We start from the raw sequence: 24754 nt of genomic DNA, 5'->3' as shown, positions 1-24754 counted from the left end.
GTGCATGTGTGCTCAAACGGTCAGAAACAGACTCCATGAGGGTGGTATGAGTGCCCGACGTCCACAGGTGGGGGTTGTGCTTACAGCCCAACACCGTGCAGGACGTTTGGCATTTGCCAGAGAACACCAAGATTGGCAAATTCGCCACTGGCGCCCTGTGCTCTTCACAGATGAAAGCAGGTTCACACTGAGCACATGTGACAGACGTGACAGAGTCTGGAGACGCCGTGGAGAACGTTCTGCTGCCTGCAACATCCTCCAGCATGACCGGTTTGGCGGTGGGTCAGTCATGGTGTGGGGTGGCATTTCTTTGGGGGGCCACACAGCCCTCCATGTGCTCGCCAGAGGTAGCCTGACTGCCATTAGGTACTGAGATGAGATCCTCTGACCCCATGTGAGACCATTTGCTGGTGCAGTTGGCCCTGGGTTCCTCCTAATGCAAGACAATGCTAGACCTCATGTGGCTGGAGTGTGTCAGCAGTTCCTGCAAGAGGAAGGCATTGATGCTATGGACTGTTCCCCAGACCTGAATCCAATTGAGCACATCTGGGACATCATGTCTCACTCCATCCACCAACGCCATGTTGCACCACAGACTGTCCAGGAGTTGGCGGATACTTTAGTCCAGGTCTGGGAGGAGATCCCTCAGGAGACCATCCGCCACCTCATCAGGAGCATGCCCAGGCGTTGTAGGGAGGTCATACAGGCACGTGGAGGCCACACACACTACTGAGCCTCATTTTGACTTGTTTTAAGGACATTACATCAAAGTTGGATCAGCCTGTAGTGTGGTTTTCCACTTTAATTTTGAGTGTGGCTCCAAATCCAGACCTCCATGGGTTGATAAATTTGATTTCCATTGATCATTTTCATGTGATTTTGTTGTCAGCACATTCAACTATGTAAAGAAAAAAGTATTTAATAAGAATATTTCATTCATTCAGATCTAGGATGTGTTATTTTAGTGTTCCCTTTATTTTTTGGAGCAGTGTAGATTCATTACACCATCTTAACAAAGTCCTTGGATGTTTCAATTTGAAAGAGTCCACTGTGGGCTGAATCTGTTGACCTTTAGGCTAAGATGACTGATGATGACTGGCTATGATGACTGCCTGTCTGTCCCGTTTGGCCTTGGCTTTCACCTTCATGTGTGTGTGACCTTTGACGTATGACCTCTTGGCTGACCTTACCGGAAGCCACGACGACAGCAGCCTTTTGCTAATAGACCAGGGTGATGGTGAGGAATCCCATTTATATTTTATCTGTTAAAAATAAATATCGCCTAAGGTTGAAGCCATGTTGGCGTCTGTGTTAGACTCCAAACCCGTATCTGGGAGCGTTATCATAGCCTCAAGCTCATTACCATAACGCAACGTTTCCTATTCATGAAAATCGCAAATGAAATGAAATAAATATATTTAAACACAAGCTTAGCCTTTTGTTAACAACACTGTCATCTCAGATTTTCAAAATATGCTTTTCAACCAAAGCTACACAAGCATTTGTGTAAGAGTATTGATAGCCTAGCATAGCATTAAGCCTAGCATTCAGCAAGCAACATTTTCACAAAAACAAGAAAAGCATTCAAATAAAATCATTTACCTTTGAAGAACTTCGGATGTTTTCAATGACGAGACTCTCAGTTAGATAGCAAATGTTCATTTTTTCCAAAAAGATTATTTGTGTAGGAGAAATTGCTCCGTTTTGTTCATCACGTTTGGCTAAGAAAACCCCCCGAAAATGCAGTCACTACAGCGCCAAACTTTTTTCCAAATTAGCTCCATAATATTGACAGAAACATGGCAAACGTTGTTTAGAATCAGTCCTCAAGGTGTTTTTCACAATTCTATTCGATGAAAAATCATTCGTGGCAGTTGGTTTCTCATCAGAGGCAAACGGAAAAACACTGCAGCTGGAGATAACGCAATAATTGTGACGGAGGACACCAAGCGACCACCTGGTAGATGTAGTCTCTTAAGGTCAATCTTCCAATGATATGCCTAAAAATACGTCACAATAATGCAGACACCTTGGGGAAAACGTGGAAAACGTAAGCTGACTCCTAGCTCCTCCACAGCCATATAAGGAGTCATTGCCATGAGGCGGTTTAAAAAAATGCGGCACTTCCTGATTGGATTTTTATCTGGGTTTTTTCTGTAACATCAGTTCTATGGCACTCACAGACAATGTCTTTGCAGTTTTGGAAACGTCAGTGTTTTCTTTCCAAAGCTGTCAATTATATGCATAGTCGAGCATCTTTTCGTGACAAAATATCTTGTTTAAAACGGGAACGTTTTTCATCCAAATATTAAAATAGCGCCCCCTAGTTATAAAAGGTTAACTGTTACATAAGAGAGCAGTTTGCATTCAGTTGGAAGTTAAATGGTATCTGTGGACTGGTGCATTTCTGCCAACTACTGTGGCATCAGTTGGTAGTCGTACATATTTCCTCCCCCATTTTAGTGTTGTGATGTATACCTTTTTGAACAGCAGAATAAATGTAAGCCTGAGGTCGATGAATCAGAGAAATGGGGAAAGAGCGGGAATGCTGTCCATTCCCTGTAACTGCCATGATGCTCAGATGTACATTGGCTGAATGTATGTGTTACTACCTCTGCCAGGGCAATGTTAGACAACATCACTTATTTGTACAATCATGTTAAGGGTCCACACAGGGATAAACGTCCAAGGATGAGTTCTAGTAGCCCCCCTTGAGGTTTCACCCCCAGTGTAGCCTCTGTAGACTCCCCCACTGTGCCATACTGTCTGTTCAGTGTTCTTTTAAAGATAGTAGTGGTTACAGCAGCCGAAGCCGCACTGGCCGGGACAAGTACGGGCCACCTGCACGCACAGAGTACCGCCTTATTGAGAAGAACCTCTCTAGTCACTGCAGCTGGCAGGACCTAAAGGTGAGCGGTGTCACGCCCTGGTCTTAGTATTTTGTGTTTTCTTTATCTATTGGGTCAGGCCAGGGCGTGGCATGGGTTTTTGTATGTGGTGTGTTTTGTCTTGGGTTTTTTTCACATGTATTGGGATGGTAGCTTAGTGGGGTGTTCTAGGTGAATCTATGGCTGTCTGAAGTGGTTCTCAATCAGAGGCAGGTGTTTATCATTGTCTCTGATTGGGAACCATATTTAGGCAGCCATATTCTTTGAGTGTTTCGTGGGTGATTGTCCTTTTGTTCCTTTTCCTGTCCTTATGTCTGTCGTGTACTAGTTTGCACCAGTATTAGGCTGTTTCTGTTTTCGTTACATTTATTGTTTTGTAGTGTTTGTATTTAGTGTGTTTCTTCATTAAACATGAATCTCAATAGCCACGCCGCATTTTGGTCCGACTCTCCTTCGCATATAGAAAACCGTAAAAGAATCACCCACCACAACAGGACCAAGCGGCGTGACAACAGGCAGCGGCAGCAGGAGATACGAAATAAGGATTTCTGGACTTGGGAGGAAATCCTAGATGGAGAAGGACCCTGGGCACAGCCTGGAGAATATCGCCGCCCCAAGGAAGAAATGGAGGCGGCGAAAGCGGAGAGGCGCTGATATGAGGAGGCAGCACGGCAACGCGGATGGAAGCCCGAGAGTCAGCCCCAAAAATTCTTGGGGAGGGGGAGGCTCACAGGGAGTTTGGCGACGCTAGGTAGGAGACCTACGCCAACTTCCTGTGGTTACCGGGGGGCTAGAGAGACCGGGCAGGTACCGTGTTATGCTGTGGTGCGCACGGTGTCCCCAGTGCGGGTGCATAGCCCGGTGCGGTATATTCCAGCTCCGCGTATTGGCCGGGCTAGAGTAAGCGTCGAGCCAAATGCCATGAAGCCGGCTCTACGCATCGGGTCCCCTTTGCGTCTCCTTGGGCCAGCTTACATGGCACCAGCCTTGTGCACGGTGTCCCCGGTTCGCCTGCATAGCCCAGTGCGGGCTATCCCACCTTGCCGCACTGGCAGAGCGACCGGGAATATTCAACCAGGTGAGGTTGGGCAGGCTCGGTGCTCAAGAGCTCCAGTGCGCCTGCACGGTCCGGTCTACCCAGTACCACCTCCACGCACCAGCCCTCCGGTGGCAGCTCCCTGCACCAGGCTTCCTGTGCGTGTCCTCGGCCAAGTACCACCAGTGCCAGCACCACGCATCAGGCCTACAGTGCGCCTCGCCTCTCCAGCGCTGCCAGAGCCTTCCTCCTCTCCTGCGCTGCCGGAGTCTCCTGCCTGTTTAGTGCTGCCAGAGCCTTCCTCCTTTACAGCGCTGCTGGAGTCTCCTGCCTGTTTAGCGCAGCCAGAGCTGTCAGTCTGCATGGAGCAGCCAGAGCTGTCAGTCTGCAAGGAGCAGCCAGAGCTGCCAGTCTGCAAGGAGCTGCCAGTCTGCAAGGAGCTGCCAGTCTGCATGGAGCAGCCAGAGCTGCCAGTCTACAAGGAGCAGCCAGAGCTGCCAGTCTGCATGGAGCAGCCAGAGCTGCCAGTCTGCAAGAAGCCGCCAGAGCTGCCAGTCTGCAAGAAGCCGCCAGAGCTGCCAGTCTGCAAGAAGCCGCCAGAGCTGCCAGTCTGCAAGAAGCCGCCAGAGCTGCCAGTCTGCAAGGAGCTGCCAGTCTGCAAGGAGCTGCCAGTCTGCATGGAGCAGCCAGAGCTGCCAGTCTACAAGGAGCAGCCGGAGCCGCCAGTCTGCATGGAGCAGCCGGAGCCGCCAGTCAGCATGGAGCAGCCGGAGCCGCCAGTCAGCATGGAGCAGCCGGAGCCGCCAGTCAGCATGGAGCAGCCGGAGCCGCCAGTCAGCATGGAGCAGCCGGAGCCGCCAGTCAGCATGGAGCAGCCAGAGCCGCCAGTCTGCCAGGATCCGCCAGTCAGCCAGATCCGCCAGACTCTTCCAGATCCGCCAGTCAGCCAGACTCTTCCAGATCCGCCAGTCAGCCAGACTCTTCCAGATCCGCCACTCAGCCAGGATCTGCCAGAACCGCCAGCCAGCCAAGATCTGCCAGATCCAACTACCTGCCTGAGCTTCCTCTCAGTGCTGAGCTTCCTCTCAGTGCTGAGCTTCCTCTCAGTGCTGAGCTTCCTCTCAGTGCTGAGCTACCCCTCAGTCCCAAGCTGCCCCTCAGTCCCGAGCTGCCCCTCAGTCCTGAGCTGCCCCTCAGTCCCGAGCTGCCCCTCAGTCCAGTGGCGTCCTGGGTGAGGACTACTAGGCCAAGGTCGGCGGCGATGGTCGCCTATCTAAGGACGAGAGGAAAATGGACTCAGACTTTGTTAGAGTGGGGTCCACGTCCCGCCACCGTGGACAGACGCCCACCCGGACCCTCTCCTATGGGTTTTGGTGTGCGGCCGGGAGTACGCACCTTGTGGGGTGGGGGGGGGGTTCTGTCACGCCCTGGTCTTAGTATTTTGTGTTTTCTTTATCTATCGGGTCAGGCCAGGGTGTGGCATGGGTTTTTGTATGTGGTGTGTTTTGTCTTGGGGTCTTTTCACATGTATTGGGATGGTAGCTTCGTGGGGTGTTCTAGGTGAATCTATGGCTGTCTGAAGTGGTTCTCAATCAGAGGCAGGTGTTTATCGTTGTCTCTGATTGGGAACCATATTTAGGCAGCCATATTCTTTGAGTGTTTCGTGGGTGATTGTCCTTTTGTTCCTTTTCCTGTCCTTATGTCTGTCGTGTACTAGTTTGCACCAGTATTAGGCAGTTTCGGTTTTCGTTACATTTATTGTTTTGTAGTGTTTGTGTTTAGTGTGTTTTTTCATTAAACATGAATCTCAATAGCCACGCCGCATTTTGGTCCGACTCTCCTTCGCATACAGAAAACCGTAACAAGCGCTCAAGTCTCCATTTATATTTTATCCGTCCTTCTCTGAAAACTGGGTTCCGAACAACAGCACATGTTACAAGCACACCATTTGTTTTGGTTGACAGGACTTCATGCGCCAAGCTGGTGAGGGGACCTATGCCGACGCCCATAAGGAGAGGACCAATGAGGGGGATTGAGTTCAGATCACGCTCGGACATGACGAGGGCCCTGGACAAGCTGTACAGCACTGACATCAATGGGAGGAAGATCTGCCTGGTGGAGGACAAGCCTCGCCGCCGACGCTCCTCTTCTGGCAGCTGCTCTAAGTCTGGACTTACATCACCTCAGAAATGCAGGCATTGGGTCCTTACTGCCCTAATGTGGAAGGTGTTGCAGGTTTCATTTGCTATCATTCTAGTACCAAAGCTGGTAATTTACCCAGGCTTACAATGTGTTTGATCTCCCAGGTCTCGTAACAGACGTCGCTCTCGCAGAAGGAGCTGCAGATGTTCTGGCAGCTATCCAGGTCACTCTCGCGGAAATAACACTGACCAAATTGCATCTGCCCTGCCCAAGAACTCCAATACTTCATGTGGCTGGGGGAGTTGCATAGATTAATACATAGTTCATCCCAGAGGGGAAATTTCAATGTAACACAGCAGCATACTGACAAGCACACATACTTTACAAGACAACTACACAAATACAAGACCTAGTTTACATTCCTGTGTGTTTGTCCTCCACCGGTCACTCTCATGCTGTGAACAGCACTCTTGCACCAGATCCGACCACAAATCCTGTTCTCGATCCGTGAAGAAGTCCCACTCTAAGTCCCAGACCTGTTCCAATTCCCGCTCTAGCACCAGGACGTCCCGTTCCAAGTCCCGTTCTCGCTCTGGCACGCAAGTCTCACAGCTGCTCGGCGAGCCACAAATCTCGCTCTCGCACAAGCAAGTTTCACTCTAAAGTGAAGTCTGAGCGGGGAACCAGAGGCTATTCCAAGGATGTCTGTCAGCGAGAATTCCCAGAGTCGTTCTCCACCAACCCACAGAGAATGGAGATGGAGAGCGGTCCAAGTCTCCCTTCCCACAAGAAGACCTTCACCAATCCAAGTCCCCCGCCAAGCACCCAGCTTCTGGATCCGCCTCACGCTATAAATCCTGGTCCCGATCGGCTTCCCGAGATTAAATGCACTTGTTTATTTTAAGTAGGAAGTAGGAAAGATTGTTTAAAAATAAATCACGGCTCGAATGCAGGTACAAGTGTTTCAATTTGTCCCTTTCTGAGCACTTGGCTGTGATTCCAAGTGTTGAGAACCAGGCTGAAAGATTGTAGATTACTATAGAATGCATAGTATTTTATTTATTGAACCGTTAGGCAAGTCAGTTAAGAACAAATTCTTATTTACAATGACTGCCTACCCCCGGCCAAGCCCGAACCCGGACGACGCTGGGCCAATTGTGCGCTGCCCTATGAGACTCCCAATCACGGCCAGTTGTGATACAGCCTGGAATCGAACCAGGGTCTGTAGTGATGCCTCTAGCACTGAAATGCAGTACCTTAGACCGCTGCGTCACTTCCAAGTTGTTCTCAGTTTCCTTATCTTTCTGAGATTGCTTATGCGTCATGTTAAAGATACTGGTTGATGTTGGTCTTTCAAGAGGAAATTCATTCTTACTTCTAATTTTAAATGTCAACACTGTCTGCGTTGCTTCATTGAATCTCTGGTATTCGATTATCAAATCGTGATTGCTATGGCATTAAAATAATACCTTGCCATCTACCTATCTTGACAAATCTAAAATAGAAGGAAATGAAGACCCAACAATCACCCAACAATCTTTTCCCATATAAATGGTTCTCCCTATGATTCAGTTACTTTCTCTGAAATGTTTTGATTAATTTTTCTAGTTTATACATTTGGCAGGATTGTTGGTTTATTTATTGGTTTTCTTTCCTATTGGTGTAGTTGATGCTGTCTGTATAGTCTAGACAGTTGTCCTTTGAGCATTTGAGTATTGACTGACATACAGCATTACTATGGTGTATTGGCTATTTTCAAAGAAGATGTATGGGAAATCATGTCGCTGTTTGCTCTGAGATATCTGATTTAGGGGTGGAAATAAGTCTTAAATAAAAATTTAAAAAATGTGTTAAGCACACATGTTTATTAACAGTCTTGACATGTTTGGCTTTGACTGTCTTATTTGAAATGGTCACCATAATAAGATGTACCTAATTAATTGCAATAAAATGTGTGCAGACACGCAGTGTGTCAAATAATATGTGCAGGTTGGTTTGTTTCAAAAGGAAATATGTAGAGACAACTAAGCTACAGTATTAAATTCCTGGGCCCTTTTGGTGAATGCACCTTTGAATTAGTAGTTTGAGCGTGTCAACTCTGTATACATGCCACATGTTACCATGTGGGTTTGCGTAGTACTAGTTTACAGTGATACAACATGTTGCGTGCAAACGAGTTTACGTCAGTGCTCTGGATGTCCAGCATCAATCCATTTCTTACACTTTTACATACCCGAGAATCTTCTCTGAATTTACGCTGTTTTCTCGTAGATTTTTGGACATAAGACTTGGCCAAAGATACATATTCATCTGAGACTTGAAAATAAGCTGTAGGTTATTTGGCAAGTCACAGATTCTTGCGAGGACTGAATACCAATAGCCTACCTGAGAACACCTGAGGAAAAAAGTCCTCTACACACAAGAGGGTAAGATCCTTGACCAACTTAATGCTCATGTATTGTTTTTATTTTACAGTTATATTTTGTACATTTGTTTTTGTATACTGCTGACTTTTATTGATTTCTAGCAATGAGTGTCTAGGTGGTTTCAAGTCAGTATTTAAAAAAATGTAGAAGTTATTTTGAGCTCACTTATATTTGATGGTACAAATAAATAATCCATTTCTGTTCAAATGCCTTTGACTCCCACCCTGATAGGCACAGAAAAGAGACATGGATAATTGGAGTCAGGTATATTTGAATGTATATTTTCCAATCACTTTTATTTTCACAAAATGACATGGGTGTGTGATGGTTCCTCATTTGTATACCTATTATTTGTCCCCTCTACAATCAATTGAATCAGTGAACATGGCACTGTTCACTTCAAACCATTTAGCACAGTAATATTGTCTCCTCAAATTGCTTCACAGCTTCAATCAGCAAACTCCATTGATGTCAACCTTGGTCACTCACACAATCACCAGTGAGTAACCAAGCTTTATGATAATAAGCAATGTGGATGCACACACTTGGATCACTGTTGCAGTCCACACTTCAGGTCATGATTGCCTAATGCAAATATTTAAATACTGTCTGTAGATGTTGCAAATCGGTAAGAAGTGAACACTAAACACACATACTAATTAGTGATATATATTTTTTTTATACAAGTTAGTAATTAATTGTTATTTAACCCATATTTTACCAGATAAATTGACTGAGAAATCATTCTCATTTACAGCAACAACCTGGGGAATAGTTACAGGGGAGGGGGGAGGGGGGGGGGGTGAAAGAGCCAATTGGAAACTAAGTTGAGAGGTAAAGCAAGTTCAGTCAGGAACTAGTGTAAAGGAAGCGATTAAGGGCAGGCCGCTGACGCCAGAGGGAATTAGTAAACCCATGTCTCTCTCTAGCTATTTTCTGTAATCCACCACCTGCAGCATATAGCCAACACTCAGTGGATAGTCATTGACAGAGGAAACATCACAACAATGATGTTATTGTTATCAACACCAGCATGCGGTCTGATCGAGAGATGACCCTCCCAGGCTTTATCATGGTTCTCACCCAAAAAATTAAATATAGCAGATCCTCTGTTATTGACATGATTTAACTTGTTGACAGAACCCCGAGGATGTGTCACTATTTTGGCAACTACACTGGTATTGGTGATATCTGTGGGTGACATGGAAAGGCTTTCCACAGAACAAAGAGATACCAGCAAAGCCTTGCCTATACATTTTAAAATCTAAAGACACATTGTATACTATTGTACAGTTTGCTACTAAAGCCATTTCCCTCTTTCTCCCACACCATTGCCTCTTACGTTTTAGTGCCAAGCCATCAGACTTTGAAATCCTGGCTATAATTGGGAAAGGAACATTTGGGAAGGTATGGTCATCTTTGGCAGTGCTCTGTAAATTGACAAAAAAAAAATGCTGTTGGTGTATAACCAACCATTTATATACTTTACTTTGTGTTATTACCTTATTATTAATAAATGTTGTTGTGTCCCCAGGTTCTTCTTGCCAAACTGAAATCTGACAACAAGTTCTATGCTGTGAAAGTGCTGCAGAAAAAAATCATACAGAGGAAAAAAGAGGTTCCACGAGTTTCACATAATTCCGAATATAACAGTAGATTTTTTTTTTGAAAGATACAAAACATGCTGTCGGTAGGAGTGGGTTTAACAATAATGATTCACAATTGCTGTATTTATTTGCCGCTGGATTCTTCCATGTGAAGCAAAAGAACATCATGGCAGAGAGGAATGTGCTGCTCAAGAGTATGAAACATCCCTTCCTGGTGGGGCTCCACTACTCGTTCCAGACCCCAGAGAAGCTCTACTTTGTCATGGATTACATCAATGGAGGAGAGGTAATGTATGGAGTAAAGACATAGGCTCTTTTTTTTTTTTTAATTTTGTACAACATTTTAATTTTCCTTCTACTTTTGATATTCTACTGTAGCTTTTCTATCACCTTCAGAGAGAGCACTGCTTCTCAGAGCCAAGGGCTCGCTTCTACACGGCTGAGTTGGCCAGTGCCATCGGCTACCTACACTCGCACAACATTGTTTACAGGTCAGTCACACCCTCTCAACTATGTTGACAACTAAGTCTCACCCACTTAGCAGGATTCACAGGTCATTCACAGTAAACCCACATGTTCTCTGCTGGTTTCCATGGCTCCCTTTGACCTTTGGAAGGTCATTCTGTCAGCAGTGCCTTTAGGCTGTACAGAAGGTTCTCTGTTTAAAAAAAAAAAAACCCACAATTTTCTCTGTTGTAGAGACTTGAAGCCTGAAAATGTGCTGTTAGACTCCGAGGTAAGTGTATGTATATCATGAATTCACGACTAGCGTTATATTAGTTCTCCGTGGGTTGAACGAGGTCGCCCTGATGTTTTGATTTGGACCTTCTCCAGGGCCATGTTGTGTTGACTGACTTTGGCTTGTGTAAAGAGGGGATAGACCCGGAGTCCACCACCTCCACTTTCTGTGGAACCCCAGAGGTAAGTTTTGATTTCTATTGTATATCCTACAGTCCCCCCATTTCCCTTAGTCACTGTGTCCACTGACACCGCCTTTTGCTCTGTAGTATTTGGCTCCGGAGGTGTTGAAACAGCAGCCCTATGACCACACGGTAGACTGGTGGTGTCTGGGAACTGTACTTTATGAGATGATATATGGGCTGGTGAGCATACCCTCTGAAAGGCCTATTCACGTGCACTTTGCTGTAATGAATTATGGTTCTGCGTACTATAGTAATGTATTTATCATTTTCCAAACCAAGTCGGCCACACCTCATTGTGAGTATCAACTCATTTTGTCCTCTGTTCCTTCCAGCCCCCTTTCTATAGCCAGGATATGTCTGAGATGTATGACAACATCCTCCACAGGCCCTTGAGTGTGCCAGGGGGGGCCAGCTCTGTGGCGTGTGACCTGCTGATGGGCCTCCTACAGAAAGACCAGCATCGCAGGCTGGGTGCTATCGCAGACTTTGTGAGTGAACATGTCACAATACACAGGATGAGAATGTCCTCACCGGACAGTCTACTTTCTCTCTCTTTCCTAGAGTTAACGCACGTGGAGACACATACACACAGACCCACTCCAGAATCACTAGAACCTCATTTATCATCTGATTTACTTAAAGGGATGCTCCAGAGCTTTTGTATAACTTCAGCCAGTAGTTTTGAAAGTAGTGCCAACGAGGCAAAACGGGTCCCCGAAATTTGGGCACAATTGTGTACAACATCATCCATTTCATATGATATGTTACATCCTGCAAAAACAAATGTTTGTAAGCCCTTTAAAATACAGGATTGCATCTTTAACAAAAGGCACATCTCAATAGGTGGTCCAGGTGTCCTCTGATAGTGATACGTGGGTTGACTCATAAACCACAGTCTACGTGCCTGGCAGGCAGTATAAGTTAATAGACAAATAACAAAGAGAGTTTCAAACCTCCCTGCCAATAACAGCTTGTTTTCAGGTTACATATCCTTCCAATTAGGCCCCTCCAACTCGGCCCCTCACTCAGACCACCCCCAGACTGTCCAAGCAAAATTGTTGCTTGAGAAAGTTTTTTTTTTTTTTGCAAAAAAGTTTTTGTTTATTTTTTTACAAGGAAAACGATGACAGAAAGGTACTTAATTGTTACCCAGTAAATTATATGATATCAAGATAAATCAAAAAAATCAAATTTTTTAAATTTATTTTATACACATGGTTAGCAGATGTTAATGCGAGTGTAGCGAAATGCTTGTGCTTCTAGTTCCGACAATGCAGTAATAACCAACAAGTAATCTAACTAACAATTCCAAAACTACTGTCTTATACACACAAGTGTAAGGAGATAAAGAATATGTACATAAAGATATATGAATGGGTGATGGTACAGAGCAGCATAGGCAAGATACATATACACACAGTATATACATATGAGATGAGTATGTAAACAAAGTGGCATAGTTAAAGTGGCTAGTGATACATGTATTACATAAAGATGCGGTAGATGATATAGAGTACAGTATATACGTATACATATGAGATGAATAATGTAGGGTATGTAAACAGGGTATGAAAACGGCTGCTTTGAGCCTTGAAAATATTTTTGTCTTTCACATGCAGCTCGAAGTTAAAAACCATACTTTTTTCTCGACGATAAACTGGGATGACCTTTACCATCGGAGAATCAAACCTCCATACAACCCCAACGTGGTAAGTGTGTAAAACAAATTTGATTTCAGTACTGTTTTTCGTCTAATTTCGATCCATAACATACATACACAATTAATATAACATTCATTCAGCGTTTTCTGCTGTGCTAAACCTTTTGTCTCAACAGAAAGGCCCAGCAGACATGCAGCATATTGATCCAGAGTTCACCAAAGAGATGGTGTCAGGCTCTGTGGGGGTTACCCCTGAATTCTCCAACTTATCAACCAGCAGCCCAAATGCTTTCACTGGCTTCTCCTATGTCTCCAGTGATGACAACTTCCTCTAGGACATTCAGATTCTACATTGCTGCCACCCAAAAGAACCAAACTTCTCCCGCCCACTTTGTTAAAATGCACCCCTAATGCATCCCTAATGCATTGGCTCTTCGATGACTTTGTAATTGTATTTGTAAAGCTATTATAATATCTCATGCAGAAATGAACAATGCAAATAAAGAAAAAAAATGCAAATAGGCTAGGATTTTCAAGGCAATGATAGATAAATCATTCCCTGAAATATATGAATGGGGAGTTAATTGTTAACATGTGACATCAGTTTGGATGTTATAATAAATATTTGGTTCTGTTATTTGTGGGTTTACCATACATATCTCAAGAAAATCATTGCAAATCTCTATGCTTCAAAATGTATATGGTAGCCTCAGAAATAAACAGATTGAGGTGACCAGATTTTGGAAATGAAAAACCGGGACATTTTTGTAGCACAAAATATATATGATAATTTTAAAAAAGTAATTTAACTACATTCAGGCTAAACTGTTTGGACACTACAGACGACTTTGTGAGAAGACTGATTTTCAGGATATTTCATGGTCTGACACCGTTCCAGCTCTGCCACCTTTCACCACAGATGCGGAATTGTTACATAGGCCGATGTGGTGGATTGAGATGCACCCAATGAAAAAAAGAAATTGATATCACTTGCTTAAAACTGGCAGATTTTTATGGGGATTATTTTATTAGGCTATGCTGAACGAAAATATAAACGCAACAAATTCTAAGATTTTACAAAGTTTCAGTTCATATAAGCAAATCAGTCAATTGAAAGAAATTACTTAGGTGAAGGTGCAGGTGAAGAAGCTTGATATGGAGGTCCTTGGCTGGTGTGGTTACACAGGGTCTGTGGTTGTGAGACCGGTTGGATGTACTGCCAAATTCTCTAAAAGAACGTTGGAGGCGGTTTATGGTAGACAAATTAACATTCAATTCTCTGGCAACGGCTCTAGTGGACATTCTTGCAGTCAGCATGCCAATTGTACGCTGCCTCAAAACTTGAGACATTATTTTGTGTGACAAAACTGCACATTGTAAAGTGGCATTTTATTGTCCACTGCACAAGGTGCACCTGTGTAATGATCATGGTGTTTAATCAGTTTCTTGATATGCCACACCTGTCAGGTGGATGGATTATCTTGACAAAGGAGAGCTTCTCACTAACAGGGATGGAAACAAATTTGTGAACAACATTTGAAATAAATAAGCTTTTTGTGCATATGAAACATTTCTGGGATTTTTTTGTGTGTGCATGAAACATGGGACCAACACTTTACATTGCGTTTATATTTTTGTTGAGTGTAGATCTCTCGGTGAGAGCATATGCCATCTATAGAAAACCCTCCCTTGAGTTCCCCTGTTATTTTGGACTTCGGCAGAGCAGTAAAAGTGCTGTTCACAGTCAAAAGATCGTGTAGCTGGTCGACTAAATTGTCAATGTGAGGACGGAGACAACTAGAGGAGAAGAGGCTCTTCAGGCTCCGGATGCTACATCCTCCCGGCTGAGCACCATCCTCTCCATTAGCTCCAATACAGGCATTTCTGCAGTACTAAATCCCTCTGCATCTGACCAGTTTGCAAGGCTGTTTCTGTCACTTTCGGCCACTCTTTTCACTGAAGAGACCTCCTTCCTGGTGGTGTAGACTCTGCAGTGGGGTTTCTGGGGTAGTGATAATGCTAGTACCCCTGTCACTTCCAGAAGTGCTCATAGTAGCGACAGTCTTCTGGGTCTCATCAATTGAGAAAGTGGTGCTAAAGTTGTTGTCCTGGAACAAGCCTTGGACAAGCCTTCATCAACACGTCCTTCCTGCGGCATGAACCCAACGTTGTAGAGCATTGCTCCAATGGTAGAGGATCGTCTGATTCTGACTGAAAGACTTCCCTGACCTCAGTGATCTCCCTAGAGGGTTCAGAAACTGTACTAGACCCAGCGTCCTCTGCTGACTCTTGCTAGAAGATGGCAGTTCAACAAGTAGCCTGTGCTCTTGTTGTGCTCCCTTGTTACTCTGTTTAATCCCTTTGGAGATACTCCTCAGTTTCACTGACATGGCACAAAGGACAATGTTAGAACGACATTTAAATGATCTACTTCCTTCCTCATTACCACAGATGTCTGCTGAAGGGGTGATCAATGGAACTCCATGGCCCTCAACAGCTGCCAACCCATCTTCGCTATAATGCTTGGCAGATCCCACCATAGCAAGTAATTACAATCTAAGCAGGTTATTTGGAGGGCCCTAGACAGAGCTGCATTGATCTGCTGCACGACCACTTTTACAATGGCTCTGGCAGAGACACTCTGGAGAAGCTCTTGCTCTAGTTGGCTAGCTGCTGGGTAGATGTCCTGCAGCGCTTCAATCACTCTGCCCGGGACATCTGTGTATATCATATCGACTGGCACCTTGACCTCCACCTCATCACATGTATCCATCCTCAGGACCCCTTGGTACTGGAGCTGCTCAAAACACTTCCCTGAGTTGTTACCCGGTGTTTACCATAGATGTAAGGGGCACTAGAGTAAATACAGGAGATGAGATGTCTTACACTCGTCTTACACATTGGACATCATAGCGTTATCATAGTGATACAATAAAGTAATCAAGTAATGACTAGGCACTGGCACTGAGTCAAAGCTTGGCATACATCCAAGTGAGCTCCTAGCTGAGGACAGACCTCGGTTTCCCTGGAAGGAAGCATTCATATAACATTTGATTGCACATTGAGTTTGCAAAGTATTGTCGATGATGAAATTCATCAATACAATGAGTAAAAAAGCAAGAGCTAAAAGCGTTTGATGACAGTCCCATTGGCTTTAAAGACGGTCCGACAGGTTATTTGTAAGAAATGCACCGATGGCAACAATAAATGATTGTTACATTTAGAGCTAACCCCATTTAGTCGACTGGTCTATTGTTTAGTCAATAGGCTGTTGCTCGACCAAGATTTTTTATCCGAGCAGTTGCAAATACACTACATGACCAAAAGTATGTGGACACCTGCTCGTCGAACATCTCATTCTAAATTCATAGGCATTAATATGGAGTTGGTCCGCCCTTTCCTGCTATAACAGTTTCCACCCTTCTTGGAAGATTTTCCACTAGATGTTGGAACATTGCTGCGGGGACTTGCTTCCATTCAGATTTAATGAGGTTGGATGATTTTAATGTTGTGCGATTTAGGCCTGACTTGCAGTTGGAGTTCTAATTCATCCCAAAGGTGTTCGATGGGGTTGAGGTCAGGGCTCTGTGCAGGCCAGTCAAGTTTTTACACGCCGATCTCTTTAATCGGCTCATTGCACTCTAGCGACTTCTTGTGGTGGTCCAGGGCGCATGCAGGCAGACTTCAGTCGAACAGTGTTTCCTCCTCCACATTGGTGCATTGGCTTCCGGGTTGAGTGGGCGGGTGTTAAGAACCGTAGTTTGGCGGGTCATGTTTTCGGAGGATGCATGACTTGACCTTCGCCTCTCCCGAGCAAGGTTGGGGAGTTGGAGTGATGGGACGTTCGTAAATGGATCGCAATTGGATAATCATGAAATTGGGGAGAAAAAGGTGGTAATATACACCGCTCAAAAAAATAAAGGGAACATTAAAATAACACATCCTAGATCTGAATGAAATAAATATTCTTATTAAATACTTTTTTCTTTACATAGTTGAAAGTGCTGACAACAAAATCACACAAAAATTATCAATGGAAATCAAATTTATCAACCCATGGAGGTCTGGAATTGGAGTCACACTCAAAATTACAGTGGAAAACCACACTACAGGCTGATCCAACTTTGATGTAATGTCCTTAAAACAAGTCAAAATGAGGCTCAGTAGTGTGTGTGTGGCCTCCACGTGCCTGTATGACCTCCCTACAACGCCTGGGTATGCTCCTGATGAGGTGGCGGATGGTCTCCTGAGGGATCTCCTCCCAGACCTGGACTAAAGTATCCGCCAACTCCTGGACATGATGTCCCAGATGTGGTCAATTGGATTCAGGTCTGGGGAACTGGCGAGCCAGTCCATAGCATCAATGCCTTCCTCTTGCAGGAACTGCTGACACTCCAGCCACATGAGGTCGAGCATTGTCTTGCATTAGGAGGAACCCAGGGCCAACCGAACCAGCATATGGTCTCACAAGGGGTCTGAGGATCTCATCTCGGTACCTAATGGCAGTCAGGCTACCTCTGGCAAGCACATGGAGGGCTGTGCGGCCCCCCAAAGAAATGCCACCCCACACCATGACTGACCCACCTCCAAACCGGTCATGCTGGAGGATGTTGCAGGCAGCAGAACGTTCTCCACGGCGTCTCCAGACTCTGCCACGTCTGTCACATGTGCTCAGTGTGAACCTGCTTTCATCTGTGAAGAGCACAGGGCGCTCTTGGTAGTGCCTCCATGCTCTGGACACTACGATGACAGACACAGCAAACCTTCTTGCCACAGCTCGCATTGATGTGCCATCCTGGATGAGCTGCACTACCTGAGCCACTTGTGTTGGTTGTAGACTCCGTCTCATGCTACCACTAGAGTGAAAGCACCGCTATCATTCAAAAGTGACCAAAACATCAGCCAGGAAGCATAGGAACTGAGAAGTGGTCTGTGGTCATGACCTGCAGAACCACTCCTTTATTGGGGGTGTCTTGCTAATTGCCTATAATTTCCACCTGTTGTCTATTCCATTTGCACAACAGCATGTGAAATGTATTGTCAATCAGTGTTGCTTCCTAAGTGGACAGTTTGATTTCACAGAAGTGTGATTGACTTGGAGTTACATTGTGTTGTTTAAGTGTTCCCTTTATTTTTTTAGCAGTGTATATATATAGTATAGTATAGTATATATATACACTGCTAAAAAAATAAAGGGAACACTTAAACAACACAATGTAACTCCAAGTCAATCACACTTCTGTGAAATCAAACTGTCCACTTAGGAAGCAACACTGATTGACAATACATTTCACATGCTGTTGTGCAAATGGAATAGACAACAGGTGGAAATTATAGGCAATTAGCAAGACACCCCCAATAAAGGAGTGGTTCTGCAGGTCATGACCACAGACCACTTCTCAGTTCCTATGCTTCCTGGCTGATGTTTTGGTCACTTTTGAATGATAGCGGTGTGTATATATATATATATATATATATATATATATGATGCTGTTGTTGGGCTTACAAAGAAATGGTATTGAAATTCAGTTCTGTTAGATTCCGGCTCATACAGGAGTTTATGGAAATGATCTAGTAGATATAATAGTGAAAAAAGCTGTGAAAAATAATATTGTGGATATACAGGTGCAGTTTGGTAGAGGGGAAATTAAAACATTGATTCTGAAAAATGGGTTAGATTGCTTGCAGAGACCCTGGGATGAAAGTAGTAAAGGCAGATATTTTTATAGTACAAGGAAATCTGTACGGGAGATAGTGTCATATAATGGAAGGAAGTTATGCTAGGGCATACAGGTTTGAATAACTCTTTGAAATTGATAGGGAAACATGGTACTGGAAGGTGTAATGGCTGTATGGTAGAGGAAACAGTTGAACATATATTATTTTGTGGAATGTATGATGTTGAACGGGAGAGGTCGTTTGACAGGGTCAGAGAGGTTGGTCGGGATAGGGGAGTGGGTGATATTTTGGGTGGTGGTGATGGGAGTAGCCAGGTTTGTAGGGAATTATTTTATTTTATTAGAAATTCAGGGTTAGTTAAGAGAATATAGTGATGTAGATAGGTCGTGACTGATATCACACTCCAGGTGGATGCGTATGCACCTGTCAGTTGGTTGCAATTTGCCAATAAAAAGAAGAAGAGAGGCCCAACTCGGTGGAAAGATGGGACACAGCCGGTTAAATAAGACTTTAAATGTGATAGGAAAGCGTGATTATTGACAGGAAAAAGAGACCGTGGGGCATGTATTGCTACAGTGTGGGCAGTATCCGCGAGGAAGAGAGAACCTGCGTCTGTGATCCCTTCTCCTGTTGCTATGCATGTAGCGCCCATGGTTACTCTTGTGGATCAGTTTTGTACCCACAATGCACCGTTTTGAGCCACTGGAAGATGGTTTCTTGAGGTATTTAACTAGCCAGCTAACTTCACTTACAACGATTATTATCCTTTAAAAAAAAAATAGAAATCCGTTAATATTTTAAGATGCATTAGTGATTTAGCTACTTTGTTCAAATATAGAAAGAAACAGCAAATTATTGTTACTTCAACACTTTGCTCGCTAGTGACGATTTGTGTAAGTTAGATAGCTAACTTAGCTGCTAGCTAGCTAACGTTGAGTAGATCATCATATAGCTACGCAATGCAATAATGTAACAGCGTGTTTGTCACAGGTTTTTAAATAGAAGTTAACATACAATGGAGAAGGAGCAGCGCAGCAGTGTTGTTTTTAACGCATCCAAGAGAGAACTGTTCACTGCCAACAATGGTTACAAGTCCCTGCAGAAGAGACTCAGGGCACAATGGAAGATTCAGAGGTAAGTTAACGTTAGGAAGCTAGTTAGCTGACTATATTGTTTGCTGTAACTACATAAGAACAATGCATTGTAGTCACGTATTTGTCATCATAATAAGGTTACTTACTCATATATGTGGTTTTATGTTTGTTCCTGCACAGCATGAAAGAGGAGCTCTCCTTGGAGAAGTTGAATGGTGTGAAGTTGTGGATTACTGCTGGCCCCAGGGAAAAGTTCACTGCAGCTGAGGTGTGTTGCTGGTCAGTTGTAAAAGGTCAAATTACATGCCTTTGGATGGAGTTTTGGGCAGGGTAATCAAGATATTCAAATAACAGATTTAAAAGTTTCATATCAAAGTTTGATGTGTCCCTGCATTGCAATTCTGCAGCAACACATTCCACTAATATAGAACATTTTTCTGTCAACCTAAACACTGTATGTTGGTTGCTTTATGTTTTGAGTCAGACGTTGATTCGCCCTCTCTTGTTCAGTTGGAGGTCCTGAAGCAGTACCTGGATGGGGGAGGAGATGTCCTTGTGATGCTGGGTGAAGGAGGGGAGATGAAGTATGACACCAATATCAACTTCCTCCTTGAGGAGTTTGGGATAATGGTCAACAATGGTGAGGATCATATGAGAATAGACCTTGTGACTCTGATTGTGGTCATCCAGATATTTCACTGTCAGAGTTTTATTGATGATGAGTGTTTTGTCTTCATTCTCTGTTTTACTGTAGATGCTGTCGTGAGGAATGTTTACTACAAGTATTTCCATCCAAAAGAAGCACTTGTGTCCAATGGTGTTCTGAACAGGTTAGTTGATTAACCATTTAGACATTTGGATATTTGCTGTGTCCCAAAGTAATAGTGCTTTTATCATTACTTTCTTGTCAATGCCAATTAAGTAAATGTAGCAGAAAATGATAATGGGGTTGATACTTTCACAAGCTATGAGACACATTCATTGTTGCGCTACTGTACAAGCATCTCGCTTTTAATCCTTTAGAGAGATCAGTCGGGCTGCAGGCAAAGTGGTGACAGGGATCATCGAAGATGAAAGTGTCGGGAACAATGCACAGTAGGTCTTCTCGGTTTTCATGTCATCATTGCCAAGTGTATGTTTGTTTTCATGTTTATAACTGTCAACACTCACCAGACAACAGAAATATTATCCCAATTTCATGTTTAATCATATCATATGCCAAACATAAACAAACAGCCAGATTTGCCAAAAGCGGTTGGTCCTTGTTAAACAAGCAAAACAATGAGTGAAACAGTGATTGCAGTTTGGCTTGTCCAGTGCCCCCCTGGTAAAAAAAAAAATCAACCTATATTCTTAATGTGTACTTGAACAGGGCCCTCACATTTGTGTACCCGTATGGAGCGACACTGAGCGTGATGAAGCCTGCTGTGGCTGTTCTCTCCACTGGGTCCGTCTGCTTCCCCCTCAACAGGCCTGTCCTCGCCTTCTATCACGTCAAGGTGAGGAGCTCCCGTTGACCTCCTGCCAACACAATACAACATGATCATGCATTGTTTTTCAAAGATACAGTATGTCAGTTATTTACTAGTTGTGTCAATTTTTTATTTTTTTGTAATTTAGGAGGCAGGCAAATTGGCAGTGATGGGGTCCTGTCACATGTTCAGTGACCAGTACCTGGACAAAGAGGAGAACAGTAAAATAATGGTGAGTGGAGTGTCTGTCTATAAACACTCAGACTTGTCACGTTTGAGAGCCAATAATGTAGGCTCTTTTACCCTTTTCACACGATCATGCCAACCCAACTGCAATGTGTTGGTTTAGAGATTTTTGTCCTTTCCAGAATCGTTCCAGCAACTATGATGGGTGCATAAACAGGCCAGGGCAGTACAGCATGGCTGTGCATATCTTTGCTCAGTTGTGTGAAAAGGGTATTTGACGACTTCCTGATGGGAGGCTTGTTAACGTCTTCACAGTAACACAAGAATAGTTGTGAGAGTGTGATCCATATAGCACCGCAATGGTAATGGTTGGTGATCCCCTATTTGATCCCCTACAGACTCCATTCGGTTGTAATGTGCCCTTTCTCTTTTTGTTATACAGGATGTTGTTTTCCAGTGGCTCATGGGTGATAACATTATTCTGAACCAGATAGATGCAGAGGACCCCGAGGTGAGAAGCCAAGGCATGTTTTAGGATCTGCCGTTTTACCTTTGAGTCCTAGAAGTGACACTTCACGTTCTGTTTGGCTCAGATCACAGATTACACCATGCTGCCAGACACAGGCTGCCTGTCTGAGCGACTGCGAGTATGCTTGCAAGAGGGAGAGGAAAATCCAAGAGACTTTACCTCCCTGTTTGACATGTCTCTACTCAAACTATCAACAAACACGTTGCCCCAAGTCATCAGGTGAGAACACATACTGCTTTATAAACTGGAGACATCAGTTTTCACTACAGTAGGTCATAGTGGAAGTGGGTACAGGCTGTTTTGTCTTCCATGCCTGTATGTTTAAATCATTAAATTAAATAAAATTGTATTGGTTGTGTACACATCATTTCCAGATGTTATCACAGGTGCAGCAAAATGCTAATGTTTGTAGTTCCAACAGTGCAGTAATACCTAATAATACACACACATCCCAAAATAAAATAAAGGAATTAAGAAATATCAGAACGAGCAATGTCAGAGTCCAGAATAGAAATGTATATGATGGTGTGTATAGACAGTAGATGAATAGAAAAGGTATGTACAGCAGTAGTTAAATACGATGAGCCTTGACTGGAATACAGTAGATACGTAAGAAGTGGGTGAAACAGTATGTAAACATTATTATAGTAACCAGTGTTCAATTACTATGTACATAGGGCAGCAGTCTTTAAGGTGCAGGGTTGAGTACCGGGTGGTAGCCGGCAAGTAACAGTAACTAAGTTTAGGGTAATGGGCGGAGGACGGCTAGTGGTGACTATTTAACAGTCTGATGTCCTGGAGATAGAAGCTGTTTTTCAGTGTCTCTGCCCCAACTTTGATTCATCTGTACTGTCTCTGCTTTCTAGATGGTAGCGGGGAGAACAGGTTGTGACTCGGGTGGCTGAGGTCCTTGATCTTACGGTATGTTTGTTGACAATGTGTTTGACTTGTCCTCCTGCAGTTCCTACAAGCAGATGAATGTCAAACACGAGCCTCTCCAGCTGATCACACCTCAGTTTGAGACTCCCCTTCCACAGCTGGAGCCTGCTGTAAGTTTCCCCTCAGCAACCCTCACTAGCTCTACACACTCTCCTCGAGCTCAACCATTGTGTGGGTTCTATACACTCAACTGAGAATGGCATGTGCATTAGTGATTGTATTCAAATCGAACTTATTGACTGGGATTTAGTGATGTGACTATACACACTTGATCATTGTAGAAAATGACCAATTTGCCATCCCTCCAAGATCTGTCTGTTTTCTCCTATGGGTTGCTTTGAGCAGGTCTTCCCGCCTGCCTTCAGGGATCTGCCTCCCCCCATGCTTGACCTCTTTGACCTGGATGAAACCTTCTCTTCTGAGAAGGTGCGTTTGGCACAGCTCTCCAACAAATGTAAGTGTTGAACCGTCATACTACATCCTACTATTTTGTTAGCTGATCTCCGACAATGTCAGTGTTAACCGCAGGTCTAATTTGACTTAATGACGTTGTTGTTCTTCCTGCAGGCACAGACGATGATCTAGAGTTCTACGTGAGGAAGTGTGGTGACATCTTGGGGGTGACGGGGAAGTTGGATAAAGATCAGAGGGATGCCAAACACATCCTGGAGCACATCTTCTTCCAGGTCGTGGAGTTCAAGAAGCTCAATCAGGTGAGCCATATGAACATCAGACCCTTTGATATATGCACACAAGGTTAGTTGATCTAGGCAATGATTGACATTAATTTGTAATTTATGTCATTAAAATCTCTCCCATACAGGAACATGATCTTGACACAGAGACCAGGTTTTCCCCGTTCTGATGAATTGCAACCAATGAGGTTGCAATATGATGTATTTTTCATGGGCTTGTATATACCTACATTCAATCTAGATGTATCCATATCGTTTTTCCAGTAACTACAAGAATGTAACTCCCTAGCCTTTAAACAGAATGTATATAGTTGATTAGATTAATGTACTAAATCTGACAAGTGAAATAAATATTGTATACGGCTTTCCATATCTGATTGATTACTTGTGGTAAAGGATGACACATTTTGGCTTTCACTGTGTAAAGTGTTCCATCATTTCCTCAATACATGGTTGATTTAATCAAAAAAAATGTATTTACTATAATAGATTGTAAAATATACATTTTCTTCAGACTGGTATCTTCTTGTGTCCCTTTGTCTGTAAAAGTGAAATTAGAGAACATGTCAATATATACAAGCCATTAAACAACCACTGGAGTCTTAGTTGCCCAGCCATAAAACAAATATATACACTTTTAATTAGGAAATAGCATGCCAAAGTGTGGTCCACTTTCACCAAAATGACTTTTTGCTGGCCAAGACACAGCAGCAGTTACTGAGCCTGAGAACCTTACCTCAATTGTTCAGTATAGCACTGTCACATGACCACTTTGGCTTGTTCAGTCTTACCAGCACTGGCTAGCTACTCGTCCATTTTTTGGGGTGAATTATTGAACGGTTGCCTTATTATGCAGCTTGTATTTAATCTGCTAGTTGATGAGCAACTTCACCAACAAGGCAGCAATGATGGGAGGGGGCAGTGGCGTGTATCCAAGGGAAGTCAGGCTTCCCCCCAAAAATTCACCAATAAAAAAATGATGTATCTTTCTTCTCTCTGTGTTTCATAATTTCCTTTCAATTCGCAAGAGGCTGAATGTATTTTACAGGAGAAAGTGAAACAACGCCCCTCTGACTCTCTACGTGTAGGCCATCTATCTGATGCTGTTTGGTACGAGTATGACATTGTTACCGCCCGTAGCATTGAATGGAGCATTTGGCCTACCTTGATTAAAAAAAGTATTAAAAAATCATAAAAATTAGCCAATCAGCGTTGAGCTAAACTGAGCAAACTCAACTGAATGATCCTGGCCCACCAAAAAAAAAAAAGTGTCAACGGAAGCCAGTTTGGATTTTGGCGTCACTCCTCTTTATTTACCGACACATACATTTGTTTTGCACTATTGGTTATAGTTAGTCTGTAGGTAAGCATTTCACCTGTTGTATTCGGCGCACGTGACAAATAAACTTTGATTTGATTATGTTGAAATCGAAATTGTGCTGGAATAGTGGCGGCAGATTCTGTTTTCTTTGCGAATT

General features: G+C 43.7%; 2 protein-coding genes and 1 pseudogene across 4 annotated transcripts; all 3 read left to right on the top strand.

Moving 5' to 3' along the window:
* Positions 1-2545: 2545 nt before the first annotated feature.
* On the top strand, positions 2546-6951 carry LOC135541621 (serine/arginine-rich splicing factor 6-like; annotated as a pseudogene).
* A 1296-nt stretch (positions 6952-8247) lies between these two features.
* Positions 8248-14252, top strand: LOC135542181 (serine/threonine-protein kinase Sgk2-like). Of its 3 annotated transcripts, none has more exons than XM_064968941.1 (13): positions 8248-8492; positions 8724-8756; positions 8939-8991; positions 9842-9899; positions 10027-10110; positions 10254-10385; positions 10496-10590; positions 10799-10835; positions 10934-11020; positions 11107-11202; positions 11355-11510; positions 12642-12731; positions 12859-14252. In XM_064968941.1, the coding sequence occupies exons 2-13, from the start codon at positions 8739-8741 to the stop codon at positions 13015-13017; spliced, it is 1065 nt and encodes a 354-aa protein (XP_064825013.1). In that variant the 5' UTR covers positions 8248-8492; positions 8724-8738; the 3' UTR covers positions 13018-14252. The 3 variants fall into 3 exon arrangements, with proteins under 3 accessions (XP_064825013.1, XP_064825012.1, XP_064825014.1); XM_064968940.1 differs by having other exon boundaries at positions 10478-10590; XM_064968942.1 differs by lacking the exon at positions 11107-11202 and having other exon boundaries at positions 10478-10590.
* Positions 14253-19042: 4790 nt separating this feature from the next.
* ift52 (intraflagellar transport 52 homolog (Chlamydomonas)) lies at positions 19043-24265 on the top strand. Its single transcript, XM_064968939.1, has 14 exons — positions 19043-19083; positions 19352-19495; positions 19636-19723; positions 19966-20095; positions 20210-20285; positions 20479-20550; positions 20828-20954; positions 21076-21159; positions 21556-21624; positions 21707-21861; positions 22604-22691; positions 22927-23035; positions 23149-23294; positions 23405-24265. Exons 2-14 carry the CDS (start codon positions 19377-19379, stop codon positions 23444-23446), a joined length of 1305 nt encoding a protein of 434 aa, XP_064825011.1. The 5' UTR covers positions 19043-19083; positions 19352-19376; the 3' UTR covers positions 23447-24265.
* The last annotated feature ends 489 nt before the right edge of the window (positions 24266-24754 follow it).

The sequence above is a fragment of the Oncorhynchus masou genome, chromosome 6, assembly GCF_036934945.1.
Source record: "Oncorhynchus masou masou isolate Uvic2021 chromosome 6, UVic_Omas_1.1, whole genome shotgun sequence".
NCBI classification, from domain to species: domain Eukaryota; kingdom Metazoa; phylum Chordata; class Actinopteri; order Salmoniformes; family Salmonidae; genus Oncorhynchus; species Oncorhynchus masou.
The sequence above is the reverse complement of the archived record's forward strand: the minus strand, read 5'-3'. Positions and strand labels throughout refer to the sequence as shown.